At 36.2% G+C, this 22,660-nt stretch overlaps 1 protein-coding gene across 2 annotated transcripts in view; it reads left to right on the top strand.

The window, feature by feature from the left end:
- Positions 1-22,660, top strand: part of TAB3 (TGF-beta activated kinase 1 (MAP3K7) binding protein 3) — an 80,659-nt gene that overhangs the window by 41,992 nt on the left and 16,007 nt on the right. Inside the window, exons 2-6 of one of the 2 annotated variants that reach the window (XM_032475981.1) lie at positions 4,850-5,041; positions 8,964-10,425; positions 11,270-11,430; positions 16,924-17,017; positions 20,014-20,097. In XM_032475981.1, the coding sequence (XP_032331872.1) occupies positions 4,940-5,041; positions 8,964-10,425; positions 11,270-11,430; positions 16,924-17,017; positions 20,014-20,097 (1,903 nt within the window). In that variant the 5' untranslated portion in view covers positions 4,850-4,939. The remainder of the gene's footprint in view (positions 1-4,849; positions 5,042-8,963; positions 10,426-11,269; positions 11,431-16,923; positions 17,018-20,013; positions 20,098-22,660) is intronic. The other variant, XR_004318264.1, reaches the window with a different exon arrangement.

Here is a 22,660-nt window from a genome sequence, read left to right as displayed (position 1 = left end):
GGTTGTTTTTTGTTCCTTTTTTTCCTCGTTTTGATATGATGACAATCTTTAGTATTATGTTTGGATTCCTTTCTATTTTGTGTGTGTATGTATTATAGATTTTTTGGTTTGTGGTTACCATGAGGTGTACACACACAAAATTATTTCAAGTTGCTGATCTCTTAATTTCAAATTCATTTTAACAACCCTTCGTTTTTACTCCGTACGATTAGTTTATAATTTTTTTAAACATTTTGTTTTTTGTATCCCTTAACAACTTATTGTGGATATAGACGATTTTACTATTGTTTTTTGAACTTCCTACTATCTTTGTAATTGGTTGATTTATTACCTTTACTGTACATTTGCCTTTACCAATGAGCTTTTAGCTTTTGTAATTTTTATGTTTCTAGTTGTGGGTTTTTTTTTCCCCCTTTGAGAAATCCCTTTAACATTTCTTGTAAAGTTGGTTTGGTGGTACTGTCCTTTTTTTAGCTTTTGCTTGTTTGTAAAACTTTTGATCTCTCCATCAGATATGAATGAGAACCTTGCTGGGTAGAGTGTTCTTGGTTGTAGGTTTTCCCCTTTCATCACTGGTTTCTGGAGCATATGAGATTTTGTATGCACCCTTTTTAAGAGTGGAATCTCTACTTCTCACAGCCCTTGATTCTTTTAAAGCAAAGCCCTGCTGGCCTTCAAAGCCAAATGTTGTGGGGGCTTGTCTTCTCGGTGCAGGACCCTTGGACTGGGGAACTCAGTGTGGGGCCTGGACCCCCTGCTCCTTGGGGAAAACCTCTGCAGTTGTAATTATCCTCCTGTTTGTGAGTCACCCACCTAGGGGTTTTAGTCTTGACTCTTCATGACTCTCTCTCTCCTACTTATCTGATTGTTGTTCCTTTCTTCATATCCTTAGTTGTGGAAGATCTTTTCTAGTAGATTCCAGTCTTTCTTATCAATAGTTGCTCTGTAAATAATTGTAATTTTGGTGTGCTTGTGAGAGGAGGTAAGCTCAGTGTCTTCCTACTCAGTCATCTAGCTGTAAACCCTTTCTGTGTGCTTTGTAAATTGCTCCCTCTCTATGTGTGCACGTGTGCATGTATGTTTATATGCACATAATACATACATGTTTTCTTCCTGAACCATTTGAAGGTAAGTTGCATACTTTATGACCTTTACTCCTAAATGCTTCATTGCTTAATTTCTAAAAATGATATTCTCATATATAACCACAACATAATTGCTAGGTCAGTTAATGTATTAAATTCAGTAAATTTAATATTGATAGAATACTTTTCCTAATTTGCCATCCGCATTTCATTTTTGTCAGTTGATCAGTTCATTTCTTTTATAATATTTTCTTCATTTAGTACAGGATCCAGTCTGGGATCAGGTATTGGATTTAGTTGTTATGGTTGTATCTCCTTTAATCTGTGGTTTTTCTAGCCTTTGTCTTTTTTGACATTGTTACTTTTAAGATGACATTCTCACCTCCCAGTCACTGCTTTTTTTTTTAAGTAAATAGACTGTTTCTCATTTGGGGTTTGGCTATTCTTTCTTGAGTAGTTTCAGATTATGCATTCCTGACTGGAGTAATAGGAAGTGCTATGTTCTTCTCAGGATATGAAATCTGGAGGCATATGCTGTCCATCTCTGTCCCTCATTGGTGATGTTAATTTTGATTACCCTGTCAAAATATTGTTCGGTTTATCCACCGTACAGTTAAATTTTACCCCCTTGCAACTAAAATGTAATTCTTCGTGGAAACACTTTAAGACCATTTTTATAGCATATTCTTCAACCAAATTTCCCCCTAGATTTAGCATCCATTGATGATTCTTGACTGAAGCAGTCTGTACTGTGATGGCTGCAAAATGATTTTACAACTCCAGCACTGCCTGCATATGTTTACCAGTTGGATTCCACTGTAAACGAAAGCCCTCCCTCCTCCTTTGTGTATGTGTGCATGTAATTATTATTGATAAGGACTCAAAGCTTCCTATTTTCTACAGGCCTATAATTTATTACTGTCCTTGATTATTTTGATTCTCAAATTATCACAGATAAGACCAGTGGGAGCCTCTTCATGCTGACTCTCAGGTCCTTATGATGAGCTCCTATCACTTTTTGAGTACTTCTCCACTCTAGCTTAACACATTCTAGTGAAACTACAGTTCCATACAAGAGACCTTCAGATACACAAGTGGCTTCAGAGTAGTGTGTTAGGTGCTCCTGTGAGGATAAGCATAGCCTGCTGTGCAGGTAGGAGGCGAGTGTCAATGGAAACCTCCTTAAAGGAGGAGGTGCCACCAATAATGACAGGTATGGGATCAGTATGGCTTGGGGAAGCAGCAGGGAGGGAGGAAGATAGAAATGTATCTCAGGCAGATGGATGATCATTAGCTAATGCCCTGAGAGGAGGTGGCATGGGACATCCATGCACAGGATCACACATGGCTCTGTTTTGTTGAGATGCAAAGAGTGGAGAGGACATCATCAGATTTGCATCTTCCAAAGCAAATACTCTTGTGATGTGGAGGAAGGCAAAACCTGAGGCAGGAAGAGCGGCAGGAAGTTGCTGCTAAAATGTTGATGAGAACAATAATTAGACGTGCCCTGAAAAATAGTAACTCATGCTTCCTGACTTGTTACTGTTTGCTGATTTTTCTACAGCCCTACAGTTATTTCGATTTTACACATGAAGCTTCAAAGGCCTAAAGATTGAGTTTCTTTCCTAGTTACTACTATATGACAGAAGCAGATTGCTAACCATCAACCACTTGACTTAATGTTCTTGTTTAGTTGGTTGTGCAAGAAAGGGAGGTAAAGGATCACACTCTGGTTTTTGGTTTTGTTAACTGAGTGAATAATGGTAACATTGATGGAGACAACACAGCATTTGGGGATGGATTTTGGTGAGGCATTCCTTTCTGGACATATTGACTGATATCTTTGGGTATATCCAGATAGTGCTATGCAGTAGGCAGTAGTCTCTATGTGTATGGAGTCTTGGAGAGAGCATGATGCTTAAGATAGCAATTTGAGGATTGTCAGCCTTTCAGTGTTACTGAAACCTTAGTAGTAGTCATCACTGGACACAAGGATGTAGAATGAGAAGCAGTGGCCACTTAGGGCAAAAACCAGGCAAGTGAGTGGGGAGAAACCAGGCTAATGTGATGTCATAGAGGCTCAAAAAAGGAAGGAATAATCAGTAGTGTCAGATGCTGCAAAGGTCAGGGGGCATAGGGACCAGAAACTACAGCCTCTGAATTTAGCAGCAGAGTGATGATGAATAGAGTATTTCAGTGGATCAGTTTATGAGCCAGGTTAGAGCAGACTAAGGAATGAATTGCAGGAAGCAGAGTAGTATAGAGTGGCCAGGAAGCCTATATATGTGAGAATTGGAAATTACCTTTATTCTTTTCCCACATTCTAATTTTCAGGTTCGTTAGGCATCTTCCATGTTGATGGTTGGAAGTCATTAAAGCAGTCCCTAATAGCTGTTTTTACCTATGGTTAGGCAGGGTCTCAATACACTGGGGTTTTGTGGCCACCTTGTAGACAAAAAGTTTATATAAATCTTGACAGTCTTGGCTTGGAAGGAAGAAGAGAGAGGTAGATGCCCAGTAAAAGTCAACAGATGGCATGGAAAGTCAAAATCCTTGCCTATGAAAGTCAAATTTGAGGTTGCATGGTATTTATTTTTTAGTTATATACTTAAATATGAATCAGCAAAAGAAATTCAATATTTTCCTTAAACATTTTAAAATTTAAAAATGTTCTCTGTAGTTCTATACATTGCCACAAATAATGGTGTGATTTAAAGTTTCTGGCCTTTTTGCAAGAAACAGATTTGGTGTGGGGTGACCCTTCCTTACGTGTGTGGTTTAGTCATGTGTCTTATAATCAGGATTTCCATGCATCTTATGAAGATGCAGGTGTTTACCCCTCATTCTTAAAAGTATTTGGCCATCTAGTGAGTGAACACAGCAGAAATATGAGATTGTATACACTGTTTTTTCCCCTTACAAAAAATGGGGAATATAGATTAAAAAGTGGATCTATTAATTGCCTCTTGATGCTGCCACTTGATTTATGATTTCATTGTTACTCACTAGTTACCTTTATTTACATGGGTGCTTAACTTGACATGTACCAGTGCAATTGGGGATCACTTTGCTCTACTCAGACTGTACCCCCAAATCCTAGCATCTTAACACTTGTGCCAGTGGCACCAGAACTATGTAAAAGTCTAACTAGGCAGGTGTGGCTGCTGATGGACCACCAGCATCATCTTTGGAAACAAAGGATTCTACATTTCCATTTTTGTTTGCCTTGTTGTTTCATTTGGACATTGGGTTTCCTTTACTCAGACTTCAAATTCAAACCTTTGGCTTCAAAGTGTAGGGAGAGTGTAAGGCATACAGGAGAAGTGTGCTTTGTGGTGTTACTGTCAAGTCCTGTTGCCTTATTATATCACTTCAGACATTAAAATGATTACTGTTTTAGAAGAGTAATGTGATAGACCTTAGGAAAACATGGGTGATCATATATAGTTAGGTCCTTTCTCAAGACTAGAAAAATATGGTTGCCACATAATAATACTCTGTATTTTTTAATCAAGCTAATTTCTTTCTTTTTTTAAACATTAAAATGGAACTGAAGTTTTGAGAGTATTTTGTTGTTGTTTTTAAACCAGTGATTGGCTATATTACATCAGAAGAAGTCTTTGGCTAAAAAGAATTTCAGTTTTCTAACTTTAGAATTAGTTATACTTATTTTAGATATCTCCATTTTAATGTATTGATGGTTTCTATTGGAATAAAGTGAAATGTGTAATTAAATTTAACCGTACTTTCATTTCTTTTCATAGAAAATGACTGCAGTATTGGAAGATCGTTACTATTGGAAGGCCGGTTAGCATCCATTTCCTAAGAGAAACTTGACCACCATTTTCTCTGGCATGGCGCAAAGCGGTCCACAGCTTGATATGCAGGTTCTCCATGACCTCCGACAACGTTTCCCTGAGATTCCAGAGGGTGTGGTGTCTCAGTGCATGTTACAGGTAGATTACCCCCTATTGATAGTGATGTTAAATTAGAGTTTCCTTATTAGAGCTGGCTTTGTGTTGTGACTAGAACTCAGTTAAATTTTCTTGTTTATGTTGAGGGGACATTTAGAGCAGGATTTCTCAACCTTGGAACTGTCGACATTTTGGGCTGGATAATCTTTGTTGTGGGGAGCTGCCTTGTGCATTGTGGGATGTTTAGCAGCAGCCCTGGCCTCCACCCACTAAATGCCAGTGGTATCCTCACAGTCGTGAAAACCAAAACTGTCTCCGTGTGCCATGGGAGACATGATCTCCTGGCATTGAGAACCAGTGATTTAGAGAAAAGAATAGAGGCATTTAACAAAAAGATTCTTCACCCATTATACTTCTTAAATTTGGGGGTTGTGTCATCAGTCCCTGAATTCTTAGAATTGAGTTTTGAATATCAAATTTATCTTTATAACTTCTTAGGCTGTATACTTTTTTAGCCTATATTTAAGAGTTTTTAGAGTCCACTCCCTTTCTTACTGATTTTCTAGTTGGTAAATGCTTACTAATACGTAATTTTAAGTATAAGGCCACTTTCTTTAGTGATTTTAAATACATTATTTTTGTCTTATTGCCTTTTATTGAAATAAATCTTCCATCTCTGATAGAACATGTCTTCCCACCCAAGGGGCAACATAGAAATAGGCCTGACACTTCCCCTGTTGGGTTTTACATCATCCTTCACAGAATCTCAGTGTATTTTCGGTTTTAGCATTTCCCTAGTTGGTTGACGTTTGGAAGCAACATTTCTATCCTACCCACTGGACTTCCTCACGGACACAATCAGTTCAAACTCTACGTTATTGCATAATATATGCATGCTCTACCTTACTATATTGGGAGCTGCTCAGGATATAATGTAAGCCTATATATAGTTGAGGTTAATTACAAATAGAGACTCATAGATCATTGGTGGTGATAGAGGTGCTTCCTTTGTTTGTAAGCCCTTCTACTAGGTCCAGACCTTTAGGCTTACAGCTTTTATATTATAGTTTGTCTTTATTTTTCCTAACATACATTCCTCATCTGAATTTCCACCCTTTCCTTTAGCCCCATTTTGGTTTCTGGTGGAGCAGAGATACTTCCCACTGGAGTGAAACCAAGCATGAATGAGGCTTCCAGTTTAAACCACTTCCTACCAAGTACCTTCCTCATCTATCTTAGGGCCCCACCCAGCTCTGACCTTGTTTTTTAATTTAATTTTATTTAGCCCTTTATTACCTATATTATTTTCATGACTAAGTGCCTTCATGTTGCTTACTGAATTGAAAGAAGAACTTCAAATTCAACTCAGTGAACATTTGTTGATAACTTACATTGTCCTCAGTCTTAGTGTTTTTTGTTCCTTTGGGATTAATATTGTTTATTGGTATAGAGACTTAACACTTACCAGCTCTGGGAAGTGTCTCTGTTTCAATTAAAATAAGATACTCAGTACTTTACAGTTAATACACCAGTCCTAAAACCTCTCTCTAGGATATCATCCCCCAATTTAGGATAGCTTTTTAGGGATATGATATTTTTTTTGCCTCAGTCCTTTCACGAGTGTTCATACATGTCTTCTTAAAAATCCAGTTCTCTTTATCCAACTAAATAATTTTAATTTCTTTATTCTTCATATTTAGTGTTTGATAAATTATCTCATTTTTTTTTCTTTTTAAAACAGCAGGTCAGATATATTTGAATCTATTCTATAGGTAGTATTTTGAAAATACTAATAATGTAAAGATACTACTTAAATATCTTATATTTGTGGTTTTAAATTTTTCTTCATAAGACAGTGTACTCCACTTTGTCACTGTAGACATACATTTGAATAGGCTGACAGATTTAACTGTGTCATTTTGATTTTGGATCCTTTTGTGGGAATATTAATTAGGCTACCTAATTCATTGTAGAAAACATGAAATCTTAGGATCATTAATAAAAATGTCAGATAGTAAAGTGTCCATGACTGCTTTAGATTTCAAATAAAACCCTAGTTTTTGTTCTCCTTTTAATTTTCAAGTTTATAAAAAAAACTTGGAGGTACTTTATTTTCACTTTTTGTATTTCTTTTCCCTTCAGTATCTGTCAGTGATGTTTTCTTCTAGTTGTCAGTCAGTTAAAATCCTTTCGCTCCAGATTTGCTTAATATCTGGGTTTCCTTCCTCGGTCAGCGTGATTTCAAGCAGTATGAGAAAAAGGCCAAACTTAATTGTTTTCTTCTGAAATTTCAACAGTTACTTTTTTCTATGGCTCAGAAAGTATTTTTAAAAAGTATTTGAATTTTAGTACCAAAAGGTTTAATTAAGGAAAAGTATAAAAGTTATTATGCCAATTCTTTACATTTCTGAGAATTCATTTTACAAGGGTTTGCTTGACAGAATTTTCTTTTATTCCCTAAAGCTTCAGTATAGTAGTGTACTTTTGGCCTAACGTCTTATCCTTTGAAATTACTGTGTTTTAGTAGAAAGGGCACTGAGAGTCAGGAGACCAAGAATCTGGAACTGACTCTCCATTTACCTAGTTAAGTGCTTGTTTTCAAGTCATGTAACTTCCCAGGCATCTCTTTCCTCATCTGTAAATGAGTTGAATTGGAGTAGGTCAACCCCAAGCGTTCTCCCAGCTCTAAAATGACGTTATATGCCCCGTTTTAAATTTAACTTTATTTGGTTCTCAGCAGAAGTGAAGTGTTTGCTTTCATTTTTATATAAAATGTACTTTCTCCTAAAGTAAATATGCGGTAAGAATATGTACATATCTATATATATATTTATGAAATACAGAAAAGGTCATGATAATTGAGAAACTTTCACAGATTATTTGAAAAGCAGTGAATAATAGTGTTTTAGGCTAATAAAGTAGTTCTGAATTCTGTATTTTAATGGAAAACTGCCTTATAGTACCGTAACATTTTAAAAGGAGGGAGCCTTTTATTTGATTACTGTCTGTTGGAACATCTGAAATGTCAGTTTGGTGGGTGGGTGGGTGTGTGCGTGCGTGTGTGCGTGCGTGCGTGCGTGCGTGCGCGCGCGCGTAACTCAAAAAGATCAGATCTTTCAATGATTTCGAAAGTTTACCAAGCTACTTTTCAGTGGGTAAAAACTTTTGAGACTGGGGGGGTGTGAATAAATTTCATAAAAGCAGTTGAGACCTGGTTTTGTGTTAAATTAACATAACTTTGGTGAAGTCATGGTACCGTAATTCAAAAAGTGGATTTTTTTTCCTTTACTGATTTGTTTGTTTAACTTAATCTTTCATAATACAACAAGATAGTTGAAGTTATATAGGGATAACTTAGTTACCTGCATGACAGTTATGTTTCCTCAGGGGCACCCAATCCACAATAGGTGATCAATGTGTTGAAAGAAAAGTAAAGGCTGCTGTAGATTTTTTTATTGTTTTGACTCTAGGAATTTTATTGTAATTTTTTTCTCTTTGGGGTTTCAGTGCCTTTTGAAAACTAAAGCATGGTTATTTTCATGTTTATCAGTTTAAATGTTAATGATGGATATTACTTATACTTGTATATTGCAGCAACTGTGGTGAATCCAAGATTAGCCCAGCATCTCAATTTGTTGAGATGCAACAAGTGTAAAATGAGTCCTGGATTTGGAGTCAGAAAAGTTGGGGTTGAGTCACAGTGTTCATTAGTAGGTACTTTACATTTCTGTAGCAGTAGCAGTAGTGGTAGTACTAGTTATGTGAGCTAAATGTCTGTAAAATAATATAAATCATTTGGGACCTCCTTTTCAGGATAGATGACCATGAAGCTTTTTGTGCTTAAAATACTATTCTCTACTTATTCTGTGACAATTGTATTTACATAACTCTCTGGCAAAGCTTGACTTTCATTATTAGGGTTTGTTAATTTTGCTAATGTTACTTTTGCCATTTTTCCTTCTAGCATAACAACAATCTTGAAGCCTGTTGCCGAGCCCTTTCCCAGGAGAGTAGCAAATACTTATATATGGAATACCATAGTCCAGATGACAACAGGATGAATAGAAATCGCCTTTTGCATATTAACCTGGGTATCCATTCTCCTGGTAGCTACCACCCAGGAGATGGAATGCAACTTAATGGTGGTCGAACACTGGTACACAGTTCAAGTGATGGACATATTGATCCACAGCATGCAGCAGGTAAACAGCTTATATGTTTAGTTCAGGAACCACACTCAGCTCCAGCTGTTGTGGCTGCTACTCCCAACTACAATCCATTTTTTATGACTGAGCAGAACAGAAGTGCAGCTACTCCTCCTTCACAGCCACCTCAACAGCCATCTTCCATTCAAACGGGAATGAATCCATCTGCTATGCAAGGGCCTTCACCACCACCGCCGCCTCCTCCTTCATACATGCACATACCTCGGTATAGTACAAATCCAATTACTGTTACAGTATCCCAAAACCTCCCTTCTGGACAGACTGTACCAAGAGCTTTACAAATTCTTCCACAAATTCCAGGCAATCTTTATGGGTCTCCTGGTTCTATTTATATTAGACAGACATCTCAGAGTTCATCGGGAAGACAAACTCCTCAGAGTACGCCGTGGCAGTCCTCACCACAGGGCCCAGTGCCTCATTATAGCCAACGTCCTTTACCTGTTTATCCACATCAACAGAACTACCAGCCTTCTCAGTATTCTCCCAAACAACAGCAGATCCCGCAACCTGCTTACCATTCACCACCTCCTTCTCAGTGTCCTTCACCCTTCAGCTCTCCACAGCATCAAGTGCAACCTTCCCAGTTGGGCCACCCAAGTTCCCACGTCTTCATGCCACCTAGTCCTTCAGCTACTCCACCCCATCCATATCAACAAGGACCTCCTAGCTATCAGAAACAGGGAAGCCATTCAGTAGCCTATCTCCCATATGCAACATCTAGCTTACCCAAAGGATCCATGAAGAAGATAGAAATTACAGTTGAACCCTCTCAGAGATCTGGGACAGCAATTAATAGGAGCCCTTCACCTATCAGTAATCAGCCATCTCCACGGAATCAGCACTCATTGTACACGGCCACCACGCCACCTTCCAGTTCACCTTCAAGAGGGATATCCAGTCAACCAAAACCTCCATTTAGTGTTAATCCTGTGTATATCACATATACACAGCCAACTGGACCTTCTTGTGCTCCATCACCATCTCCTCGGATGATACCAAACCCAACTACAGTTTTTAAGATTACTGTAGGCCGAGCAGCAACTGAAAATCTTTTAAATTTAGTGGACCAAGAAGAGCGTTCTGCAGCCCCAGAACCTATTCAGCCCATTTCAGTGATACCAGGCTCTGGGGGAGAAAAAGGAAGCCATAAATATCAGAGGAGTTCTAGTTCTGGATCAGATGACTATGCCTATACACAAGGTAATTTTATTAAATTCATTCTTTGTGGTAAGGTGTCAATCTCCTATTCAAAAGAAATTTATATTAGCTATTTAAATATTGGGCAGTAGCATTCCTATTAGAACAGGGTTAGTGCTTCAGGATTGTCTATACTTTGTGTTAAAGTATAAAAATACAGGCATGATAATAATGAACTAAGAAGACTTTTTTTTTTTTAAGGAAGAACATTCACTGGGGAAAAAATATAGACAAGTGAAACCAATATTGTCAAAAATACAAACTACAGAGTGGGAAAAAGAGATTCAGAGAGTGTGGACTAAATTTCATTAAAGTGAAAAAAATTTGAATCTTTTCTAGAGGATTGCTTGAAGGGTGTAATGATGTTTTTAAGTAAAGTATATTTGTAAGAAGTGGGATTGGTACTGAAGAAATTTGTTGGATTAGTTCACAATGGACCTAACTAAATATAAGGAGAATAGAGTATTTTAAAGGTCTGTTTCAAAATATCTAAGAATTGAATATTCTTTCAGTATATAAGGGAAGTAATTATGATTGTAATTCAATATGCCAGGTATTGAGCCTGTTTAAAATGAACACAGGTACAATTAAAGAGAATCCTAGGGAAACTAAGGATGATAGAATAAGAGGGATGTATAGATGATGTCATTTTGGCAGCGGTTACAAGAGCTAAATTAAAGCAGATATGAAGGCAGAATAGCATTAGAAAGACATGAGAATAAATGCGAACTCAAGTTGGAATACTGGGTTCCTTACGGGTATTTCATACATTAGCAATGCATATGGGAATTTTCCAGTTACTTGTTCAGTGTTATTCTCTGCAATGACTTTATCTGTAATGCTATAGCCTTGCTGTTACATCAGCGAGCAAGGATGGAGAGGTTAGCAAAGCAATTGAAACTTGAGAAAGAGGAGCTAGAGCGGTTGAAGGCTGAAGTTAACGGTATGGAGCATGACCTGATGCAGAGACGGCTCAGAAGGGTCAGCTGCACCACTGCCATCCCAACGGTAAGTGATCCGTTAGGATGTATGGATAGGAAGGTGGGGGTGTTGGCCATGCGGGCCAGTTGGTTTTCTTTTAGGTTCTGTTCCTGGCACAGTTGTTTTCGTTTCTGAAACAATGGATGAAGGACTTTTGCCTTCAGTAGTTCTAGTCGAAATAAGTTGATGATTTTTTGCAAATGTATGAATTTCATATGCTTATCTGTATTTTCAAGTACTGACATTTATAATCACGGTATAGATCTCATTTACTATAAATTGCTGTCAGAATAGAAACAAAAAGTGCACCTTGACCAAATATTTTATAAAATGTTCTCATGTATTCATTTATTCTTTCAAGCATCTAAGTTATTCTTCTAAGTGCATCAATTTATGAGTTAGAACAAGATAAATATGCATTTTGAGGAAGTGTTGACTACAGAATACTTTAAAGCAGGTCAGTTTTGTTAAGTGTAAATAATTGTATAAACTAAAATAACAGTATTGATAGTGCTCCTCACAGGAACTGCTGTAATGAAAAGATTCAGGTAATATTTTGGCGGCGGGGGCAGTTAAGGTAATATATTGTCAACATATTGGTTAATATGTATGAGTTCTAAAGATCTTAGAAAATTCTGAAAAATTTTAAAGCAAGTGTCCTAAAATCTTGTGACATCACAAACTCTGTGATCCAGCCTATCATTTCACCTTTCAGCATTCATTCATTCAACAAGCATTTTTTACAGTTTATAAATGTGGTCCTGTGCTAGGTGCTTAGTGTTTTATGTGCTGGTGGGAGAAATAGATCCTCAACAGATAACTGTAATACAGTATGGTAAGTGCTGTGTCTGCTCACAGGTAATAATGAGAGAACTCATAGAGCAATTGGTTTATCCGTGTATACTCAGTGCACTTCGTTTTCTCACATTATCTTCCTGCTGGATTGTTCTGCTAAAGCTCTGCGTGTATAAATCATCTGTTCTTTAGGACTCAGCTTAATCTCTTCTTTTTTCACGGAACCTTTCCTCATGTTCCTACTCTCTTTAAACTGAGAGTAATCTCTCTCTTAGAGATTAGAAATTTAGAGAAGTGAGCATGTATGTCAGGTCTCTTGCAGACAGCATGTCTGCACCTTTACCCTCAGAAGATTTTAACTGAAATTCGTGGCTTCAAAGCGTATCTGTGAGTCCTTAAATTATATGCAGTTTCGTGTGTTTATGTGAAAGGCAGGTCTGTAGCTTGCATCTGATTTTCATAAGGTTATTAGACCTCACCCTTTTTTCCTTCAATCTGATAACCTTATGAAAGTATTACAGCAGAAGTTATTAATACTAAATGGTATAGTATTGCTATATAAGCAAAGAGGAAAGGGGGGAAGTATTTTAGAACAGAAAAGTTGAGGTAACAGAGGCTTCAAGTCAAGACAGAAGTCAAGTCAACAACAGCTCCCTTGCTTAAGCTGAGATTTCTGGTGTCTTAACAGGTCAATGTGCAGGTTGATGCTAGTGTTTGAACTGTATTCTGCTGGTAATGGGGAACCAGTGGAAGTTTTTGAGGAGATCAAGGAGAAACAGGCATATTTAATAATTTAATGAAATTTTTTTCTAATATTGACTAAAATAGCTAAGTATAATCAGTATTAGAAGGGTTTTAATTAAAACACATGGATAATTACAAAGCTATCTTTAACTAAAAGGTGATATTAATATAAATCATATTTGTGCCTCATTTTCCCTCCACTGGAAATCTGAATTATATCCTCTGCTTGGTTGAGATACTGAAGAATTCCCATATGGGAATCCACCAGTGATGTTTGGGTACTTTGGAGTCCTTTAAATACATGTGGAGTATAAACAAAGAAGTCATTTTTCTCTAAAATAACCATATAAACTTTGTTTAGCAACCTCTTGGCTGTGTAATAATCCATGCTAAAACCCTATTGATTTTGGGGGTTGTTGGCTAATGTAGCATAGATTAGTGCTTTTGAGTAGTGCTCAAAAAAAAAAGAGAGTTTTTATTGAGACTTCTTTAGAAAAAGAGAGAAATTAGTAAAACTACTGCCCTAGGCCATAATTTAATTTGTTATTACAGGGAATTTCAAAGGTATGTAAGGAGAATAGGATAGTGAACCTCTGTGTAGTAACCACCCAGCTTCAGAAATTAGTAGCTCACGTGAATTTCTAATTTCGTATTTGAGAGATGAGAAATTTGAGTGTGTGATTCCCATGTATTGCCAATGCCAGGCCTAGAAGAAGACGGAAGACTAATAAGAGTGCAAGGTTGATGAACAGTTATACGTGGTGGTTTAGATGTAGGCTTTCAATTTCAGGTGTGAATTTGAATCCTACTTCTGCTACTTATGTGTCGCTCATATATCCTTGGATAAGCAGCTTTCTTTATGCTTGTTTTCTTATCTATAATATATATGTGAATACCCATTGCATGAGATTTTTGTTAGGATAATATAAGATACATTAAACAATTTATACAATGCCCAACAAATAGTATTCTTACAAAATGTATTGTTTACAAGATATGGGAAAAAGTCTGCTCTCATACATACGCGCAACACAAATTGGAACTATTTTGCAAAATTTGATTTGTTTTTAACTTTAGGAACATGCATAACATAAAGGTATATCATGTAGGAAATTAAGAAATTAAGTGTTTGGTCAGAATTCCCTTTTTGTTCATAGAGACTCACTCGTGACACCATGACGTAGTTGAGAGAGTGCCCACATGGGCTCTGGAACCAAAGTAACTCTGTGCTCACTGGTTCTAACTTCTCTGCATTTGATTTTCTCTATCTTTATAGCGGAATTATAAGAAGTACATTTTAGTATCGTTGTCAACATAAAGAGACAATATATGTAAAGTGCCTCGCTCAGTAAATGGCTATCCCTATCATTGTCCCACTCACGTAGGATTATGCAAGATAGTTGACTTTTTTGCTACTAAGCACATATTGCCACCTTTAAGTTTTCAAACTAATTTATTATCAAGCAGTGTATAGAAACTTAGTTAGAAACCCATGTGCCTCATGAGACTGGAATGCACATTTGTGACCAGCTATGTGTGCAGTTGCAGAAACTTAGAGGGGCAGTGAAATAATCTTTGCAAGGAAGGCAGAAGTGAAAGATGCATGACGACCATCATTTCTCAATCTACTATTTGCAAAGCATTGTATAAAATGCTGTGGAAGATGTCATCTCTTAAAGAGATCTGTATGTGAAAAGATACACATGTATGTCTATGAACCTGTATGTATGTGTGGGTGTGTGTAAGAGAGAGGGAGAAATGCTAATGTAAGACAGTAAATCAGAAGTGCTGGCCGGCTAAATGGTAATGATATTAAGTACTTTTAGAGCTCTGAGATAGAAGTGTTAGCTTTTTGCTACTAGGGCTTAAAGATGAGACCGTTCCACGGAGAAGGGGGAAATTTAACTTATTCCTTGAAGGATAAATAAGATTGTAATAAGCAGAGAGCTTCCAGTTACTCCTTCCCTCAAGTCCCTCCCTCCCCATCTTGTTCTGATCAATTCGGTTTTTGGACCAACACACAGCTTTAAGTCCCAAATGCATAACTGGGGCAAGCCACCCAAGAACACAAGTTCTTAAAATGCTGAAACAGTTGACCTAAGGTATTTCTGCTACCTTTTGAAAAAAGATTAGAATTTTTTACCTAGAAATGTCAGATATAAGCATCCTAGTTTTTATAAACAAGTCTGAAATTACACACAGCCAATCTTGAAACCCCCTCCTTGATGAAAATACAGCATACTTTTTGACAAATAGTAACATTTCAGAAGCAGCTTTGTTTTCCTCAATCAGAAGCTATGAAAAGGGACATAGGAATCTTACAGATAAACTGTTAGTTTAGTGAGTTCCAGTGGTTCTGCTGTATTTGGAAATGAGCCCGTTGACAAGAGCTTTGTTGTGATTGTTATAAGCAAATGTGCAGTAGCCTCTTAACTATAAAGTTTATTATAATGTTTCCATACTTAGTTACAGAGCTTCACTATTCAGGACCACTGTGACTGAAACATCCCCATTTTCCCCCAAATATATAAGTGGGATCGAGACCTCCTTCAGGTACTTGGCTTTTCCCAGTGTGATTCTACAAAAGAGTAGATTCTTTCCCATATTCCTAGGAAGACATCATCACTCTCTGAAACCGTTGAACAAGTGCTTTATTCTTAATATAAATGCTCAGATGTTTTAAACTTTTCAGTGGTAATATTTAATATAGACAAGGGGTAAGCATTTTATATGTTACAGGAGTGAGAAACGAAATTACTAATACTAAATATTTCTAAATGACTTTTGTGTTCCCCTAGCATTTTCAGGGATTATAACTGTTTTAAACTTTTGACACGTGCTAATTTAATGGACATTCCTAGTTAATCTGCTAGTATGTCTCGACAGCATGAGATCTTCCGTTATTCGGAATTAAGATAACTCTTCTTGCTCATTTTTTTCCACTCTTTCTTACATTTAGTTTTTGGCAAAATACATGTTTTTAACAGAATAGGATTTTATTGTCTTCCTATCGTAGCAGATATTTATCTTTTATTTTATATAGTTGAAATCACCTTAATAACTGAGTGAATAGCTGGACTGTGCTGAAAGCTTCACTCCCCATGCCTCTGGAGTCTAAACTGTACATGTATGTAAATAATAAGGAAATTCAGAATGTCAGGGGAAGTAGAGGTGTCCAAAAAACTTTAGGGCTCTTTTCACCTTTCAGTGTCTCATGTAATGCCCCTGAGAGGCCTAGGGAGTAGGCTGGCTCAAAGATCAAGGCAGAAGGAAACAGAATTGAAGAATAAGGTTCCTGAAATTTTCACGTACTAGGTTAATTGCTGGCTTTGATCCAGAAAATAAGAACTTGAGAAAGGATTTCTATTTAAGTTTATATTGAGGACTTCTATATAAATCCTGGCTGTACCAATTACTAGCTTTTATTACCTTGTGATAATTATATATAACCTCTTTGTGCTTCAGCTTCCTCATGTATATACTGGGAGTGATATCAGTACTTACCTTGCAAGATTGTCTTGGGGAAAGAATGAGAGAATTCTGGTGAGCATAGTGCGTGGCACTTAGTAAGCATTAATTAGTACTGCTGTAACTTTTACCAGCATGGACAGGACTAAAATCTTGGACATTGCTTGTTTAAAAGGTTGATTCTTGTAGTTGCCCTTATCATGAAAACATAGAAATAAAATATTCTCAGTGCTCTGTGATTAAAATGGTAGCATGTGTATGAGAGAACATAGTCTAGTATTATAGCCCCGCCACATTATGTGCAGTTTTTGTTTATATGTGGCTATACTGATGTCACCATTATGACTATTCCTTGAAAATAACATACAGGACTTGTTAAACATGCCCTCTTATGGATTAAGGCCATACTCTTGGTAATAACCAATCAGAACAATTAACGTGAATAGCAGTTCTTAAATGTTGGGCTTGATAATGACTTTCCCACAATTGCTATTTTGGGTCCTTTCTTACTAGCCTGAGGAAATGACAAGATTGAGAAGCATGAACAGACAACTGCAGATAAATGTTGACTGTACACTGAAAGAAGTTGACCTCCTTCAATCTAGAGGTATAGACTTGATTATTTGGTAAACCATAAGTTATAGTGTGGTGTTTTAAGCTGCTTAAATAGCGATCATTTTGGTTTTACAGAAATAATGGATAAAAACTCTCTCTTAAAAGATTACAATCCTGGTAAAGAGATCCCTCCACCCTGCGGTCATAGAGCAGATTTGGGTGATCAAAAAATATCTTTACTTAGGCAACTTCATCATTAAGTTCTTATCATTTAGACTGTTCTATGTTGTTACTCTGCATTTATCCTCTTTTAGTCATTACTGTGAATATTTTATAAATTGATGAATTTTAATCTTAAACTTAGTAGATTCTTATTTTATGTGATACTCATCAAAAAATATCTGTAAAAGTAGGGATCCCAAGTGAGAACATCAGATTTCTCAGTTTAAAAATGAATTCCATATGCCATTTTTTTGTTATGTGTTACATGAAAACATTCAGCTCTGTCTTAGAGATTTTCTTTGTTTTGTTTTGGTTTTGGCTTTCTTATAGAAGTGTACTACAGTAGAAGCTCTCTTAATTGACTTTGATTTACCCAGCTCACCAGGTTAGAGAGATTCTTCATTTCCTCTGTGAAATATACTGACCAAGTCCACAGCCACCGCATGCTCCTGATGAGGAGGCTGCATTCGGGAGTGTCCTCATACTGTTGCTCCTCCCATCAGTTGAATGGTCTGCTTACCGAGAAGAGTCAGGTGTATCTCTTCCCAAACCTGTTTATACCAGTTACTGTACTTCTGTAACGTAATGTTTTTTAAACTGACATGAATGCAGGAGCTGTGTTTTAAAGACTCAAACAAACACACACTAACAAAAATAGGGACTGTGAATTAGATATGGGTGAAAAGAGTTAAAGAGGAAAATCTAATAGGATTCTGTTCTCAAATTAAATATCCTTAAAGTGTCTTCCTTGCTCCATTCTAAAATCAAAACAGCAAATTATAGATCAGGGTTCAGCAAACTAGCCTACTGCCTGTTTTTGTACATAAAATTCTAATGGAACAGAGCCTTGCCCATTTGTTTACATATTGTGTGGGGCTGTTTTTGTGTTTCAACAGGACCGTTGAGGGCTTACAACAGTATTACAGTCCACAAATCCTGAAATTTTGATTTTCTGGCCCGTTACAGACAAAATTTACTTACCCCCCACTTTAGATCCTCATGATAGGTGTAGTTTATTAAGACAGACGGATAGACAGTATAGAACTCTAGTCAACAGACACCTAAAGAAGAGGTCTTGGTCCTACATAAAAATACTGCTATGTTTATGTTTTGTTGCATTAAAGTTGATGTGATTGTTCTTTAACAATTTTGTGTTTTACTCAGAGCCCCCACCCCCACGCCCCACACCACTCAATGTTCTTAATTATGGCAGCTAAGAGAGCTTCTACTGTATTGTAAGGTACCTCATTGCCATTTTAGGCAAGATTAAACAGTAGAAGCAGGGGAACCCAAAAGACGCGGAACTACGTGAACAATAGACAGAAGCAAGTTTGCATGTGAAAGTTGAGCAATCTCGTTGGGTATCCTTAGTTATTTTCAGAAGCTTAGTCACTCTACAGCCTACTGGCGGTAAGGAATGAATTGCTATGCATGATGTGGGGGTTATATAAACTTTGCTACTGTATTAGAAGATTGCATCAATTTTTTTTTTGCTTGTGTGTTCTTTGAAATATTTGGTTAGGATATTTATAGTAAGCCTTATGGGATCTAGACAGTAGATCATCAGCTGTAACGTAAGTAATTGAAGAAATACATATGCAGCATCTTAAACTGTAAAAAGATCTAATTAATATATCAAATAGCATTGTGGCTTTTATGAGCCGTCACAGGAATTATTTTCAGAAAATTATTTTAAAAGTGCATATCCAAATGGATAAAGGCATTTGTGTAATAGGACTGCAAGGGAAAGCATTATTAAGGTTTTATAAGCAAAGAGCTGTGTTTTTTGTCTCCATTGGGCAACAAAGAACTCTTTTTGGTGCTTAAGCATTTCTAAATCTCCTTTCATAAGGGGTCCAAATATATCCACTTTTACTAAATTCTACTCTCGTGCTCTGGAAAATTTTTATACTGAGTTTCCAATCTAAACTTTTAAGTGACAGAGTAGAAGGAGATCAGTGTATGATTTGATGAAAAGCAGCTCTGTTGGTTTTGGAGAGGAAAATTTCTGTTGGGGAAAAAAAATGGGTCTAGAAATCAAGAGATCCAACATATTGGAACTATCAGTACCTCTGTAAATAGGGATGGATACAGGTAAAAAGCTTACTTGGAATTGTGCAGAACAGATTGCGGTGGTAGGTTCACAGATGTGAAGGTAGGACCCAAAGCTGGCAGTGGATCAAAAGTGATCTTGGAGGAGTCTTGGCAGAACGGGCTGAAACAGACTCACTAGATCAGGGAACGAACATTTTAAGAAAGGTGAAAATTTTGTGGCAAGCCAAAATTTTCAGGGATTGTTCTTATCATTTTGAAATTGGCAGCATGTCATCTTCTATTGATATCTGTAGGCAACATTTTAAGATTCTCCATTTCTTGAAGAAAGGAATCCATGATGTAACAACTTGATTATTCCATAGTTGAATTTATAATGGATAAAATTTTAAGGTAAATTATGAAAGACACAAAAGTAAGCTTTCTCATGGTTTGTTCATTAAAATCAAAACAAAAACAGTTCACTCATCCTTTCATTTCTCTTCATTTACCTCCCTAAATGCGCCACAAGCTTAATTCTGTGTAGAATTGAGCTTTACAGTTAGAAAAATAGTCTTTAAGGTGATACGTTGTAGACAGATACTGGTATGGTAGCTTGCTTGGGTCTTTTCTCATCAGTGTCAGTGGGAGGAGAGTAGGATACTATAATGAGTTTTGAGACCCTGGAAAACAGTTCCCCTTCTTACATGTTTTATTTCCATTTTTTCCTTATCAAAAAATTCAAGTAACAGGAGAAAGAGGCCTAAATGCCTGCTCATTTTATTTTCTTTATAGGAAACTTTGATCCAAAAGCCATGAATAATTTTTATGACAACATAGAACCTGGCCCAGTTGTACCACCCAAGCCATCTAAAAAAGGTGAGTAGGGAAATGTCACAAACATCATAGAAATAAATATCAAAATTCTTTGGGAGTCCATATATAATGCAAATTTCTTCAGCTATAGAGATAGCATTAAAAAGTACTAAAGTTAGCAACTCCTAGAATTATTGTCAAAGTTAATTAGATGGGACACTTTATATTAAGTATTTAACATTATAAACTTACTGAGCACTGTGAAAACTGTCAAAGGTAATTCTTAAAAAATTCTTACAAAAATAAGAGAATTTTAAAGGTTTTATGTTAGAATGGAAAATTTGTTCTCATCAAGGACAGAGTAAGTCCTACATAACCAAGATTTGAAGGAATCACTTGGATAATTGTTAAATCATTTCTGGGTGATAACTGAAGGTATCAAATCTGTCTTTTTTATGTACAAAATGTTTAATGGGCATTTTAGTATCTTAAAAACTTAAACTTTTATCAAGACTGCACTAAACTATGCGTTTCATATCGTAATCCTATTTGCTTTAACCAACTCAGGATAAATTGATAATGAAAACACACCTAAATGAAAAATCTCATTAAACTAAGGCATTCTCCACCATTGTAATTTTTTTAATCAGGGAATGTACAAATTCTACCTAAATAAAGTTACCTGATCTAAATTAAGTTTTGGTTGAAACAGCTTTCTATGTATTTTAAGCTCAGTAGAGAGTATTTTTAAGTATTTTATTTATAGGTTGAAATGCAGTATCTGTTCCTCTTTTTATTGTTTACTACTACCAACCATAGATGTTTCAATTAATCTACATTTAAAATTGCCTAATGATTTCTAAAAATGGTACAAAAAAGAATCTTAGTGGATGACTGCCAAGTGCCAAATTTGGCACTCTGGCAACTTTATATGCAGTTTCAAGCTGGGTTATATCACTAATCACTTTAACCATTTAGATTAATACTATGAATCTTCCAAATTGATTTTGCTTGAGTGTCTACTAAGGAAACATTACCTAGTGGTGATCCAGTTAATTGATTCAACGATTATCATGGAGGAACCACCCTTTTTAAGGTAGTACGTTGCAAAGTTGTTAACCTGGGAACAGAGGACCAAGTTGATGATAAATGAACAGTATGTCCACTACGAGCCACCTTAATTAGCATAATCTCTAAGGTATATAGTCTGAAGGATCCACCATAAATACAAAAATGCTCCTCTCAAGAAATTTCAAGATTTTAGAGGTCATCCTCCAGGAAAAGCTAGACCTCTCTTTGGGCAAGGTCAGATTCTTTGCTGTACAATAGTTAAAGCAGTGCTTAGAAGGAAATGTATAGCTTTGAATGTTTGTTTAAGACAAGAAGATGTTATTGACCTAAAATTATACCTTAAGAAACTAAAAGAGCACAAATTAAGTAGAAGAAAGGAAAGAAAAGAAATGTCAATGAGAGAAATAACAGAGAAAGTTTATCAGAGTCGAAAAAGGTTTGATCTCTGAAAGGTAAACAAAATCAGTAAACTTTAAGGTTGACTAATGTAGGGGGTCAGAAATGAAAGATGTGTTACCCATTAAAATAGTAAAGATGTTCATTGCATTGCCTTATGTTAATAAACTCAACACCTTAGATGAAATGGACATTCCTTGATGAAATAGGACATATTATAGCTATGCATCTATTAAAGAAATTGAATCCATTATCAAAAATTTTCCAACAAAGGAAAACTCCAGATCCAGATGGCTTCATTAGTAGGTGAATTCTGTCAAATTTTTAAAGGAAGAGATGTCAGTTACACAAACTCTGAGGAAAAAAAGGAGGAAGGAAAGCTTCCAATTTTTTCCCCCTTTAGTGGAGCCAGCAGGATCCTGATTCCAAAACCTGATAGGCAATACCTACCTCCCAGAAAAAAAATGAAAGTTACATATCGGTAACCCTCATGATCATAAAAACAACAACAAAAAAACCCTAATAAAATATTCACAGTATATAAAGGAGATAATAATACATCACGACTAAACTGGGCTTATTAGGTCAGGAATGCAGTATTAACAAAGTAAAGGAGAAAAAGCCTATGACCATTTTACTAGGTACAGGGAAAAAACATCTGACAAAATTCAGATGACATGCTTATTTGCAAGGAAAATCTAGAGATGCCAAACAACTATTAGAACTACTAAGTGAGTTTAACAAGGTTTTGGGATATTAAGGTTAGCATCCTTAGCAAACAATTGGTATTGTAATTGTCTCTTTCACTCCATTTTCTATCAGAAAGCATAACATACTTACTAATAAATTTAACCAGAGATCTATGTTGAAAGTTATAAAAAAGTTATAAAAGTAACTGCCAAAAGAAATTAAAGACCTAAATAGTGTAATAAAACCATGTTTATGATTAAATCAGTATTGTTTTTGGTGATATGCCTATTTTCATCTTGATTAGTAGATACAACGCAATAACAAATTTAACTCCAGTAGACTTTTCTCTTTCTGGTAGAAATTAATAAGCTGATACAGAAATTCATATAGCAATGTACAAAACTTAGAGTATCCAACACAAACTGGAAAAGAAGTCTTTGGGTGTCTTATGTTAACCAACTTAGCACTC

The sequence above is a fragment of the Camelus ferus genome, chromosome X, assembly GCF_009834535.1.
Source record: "Camelus ferus isolate YT-003-E chromosome X, BCGSAC_Cfer_1.0, whole genome shotgun sequence".
Classification (NCBI taxonomy): domain Eukaryota; kingdom Metazoa; phylum Chordata; class Mammalia; order Artiodactyla; family Camelidae; genus Camelus; species Camelus ferus.
This window is presented reverse-complemented; position numbering and strand designations above follow the sequence as displayed.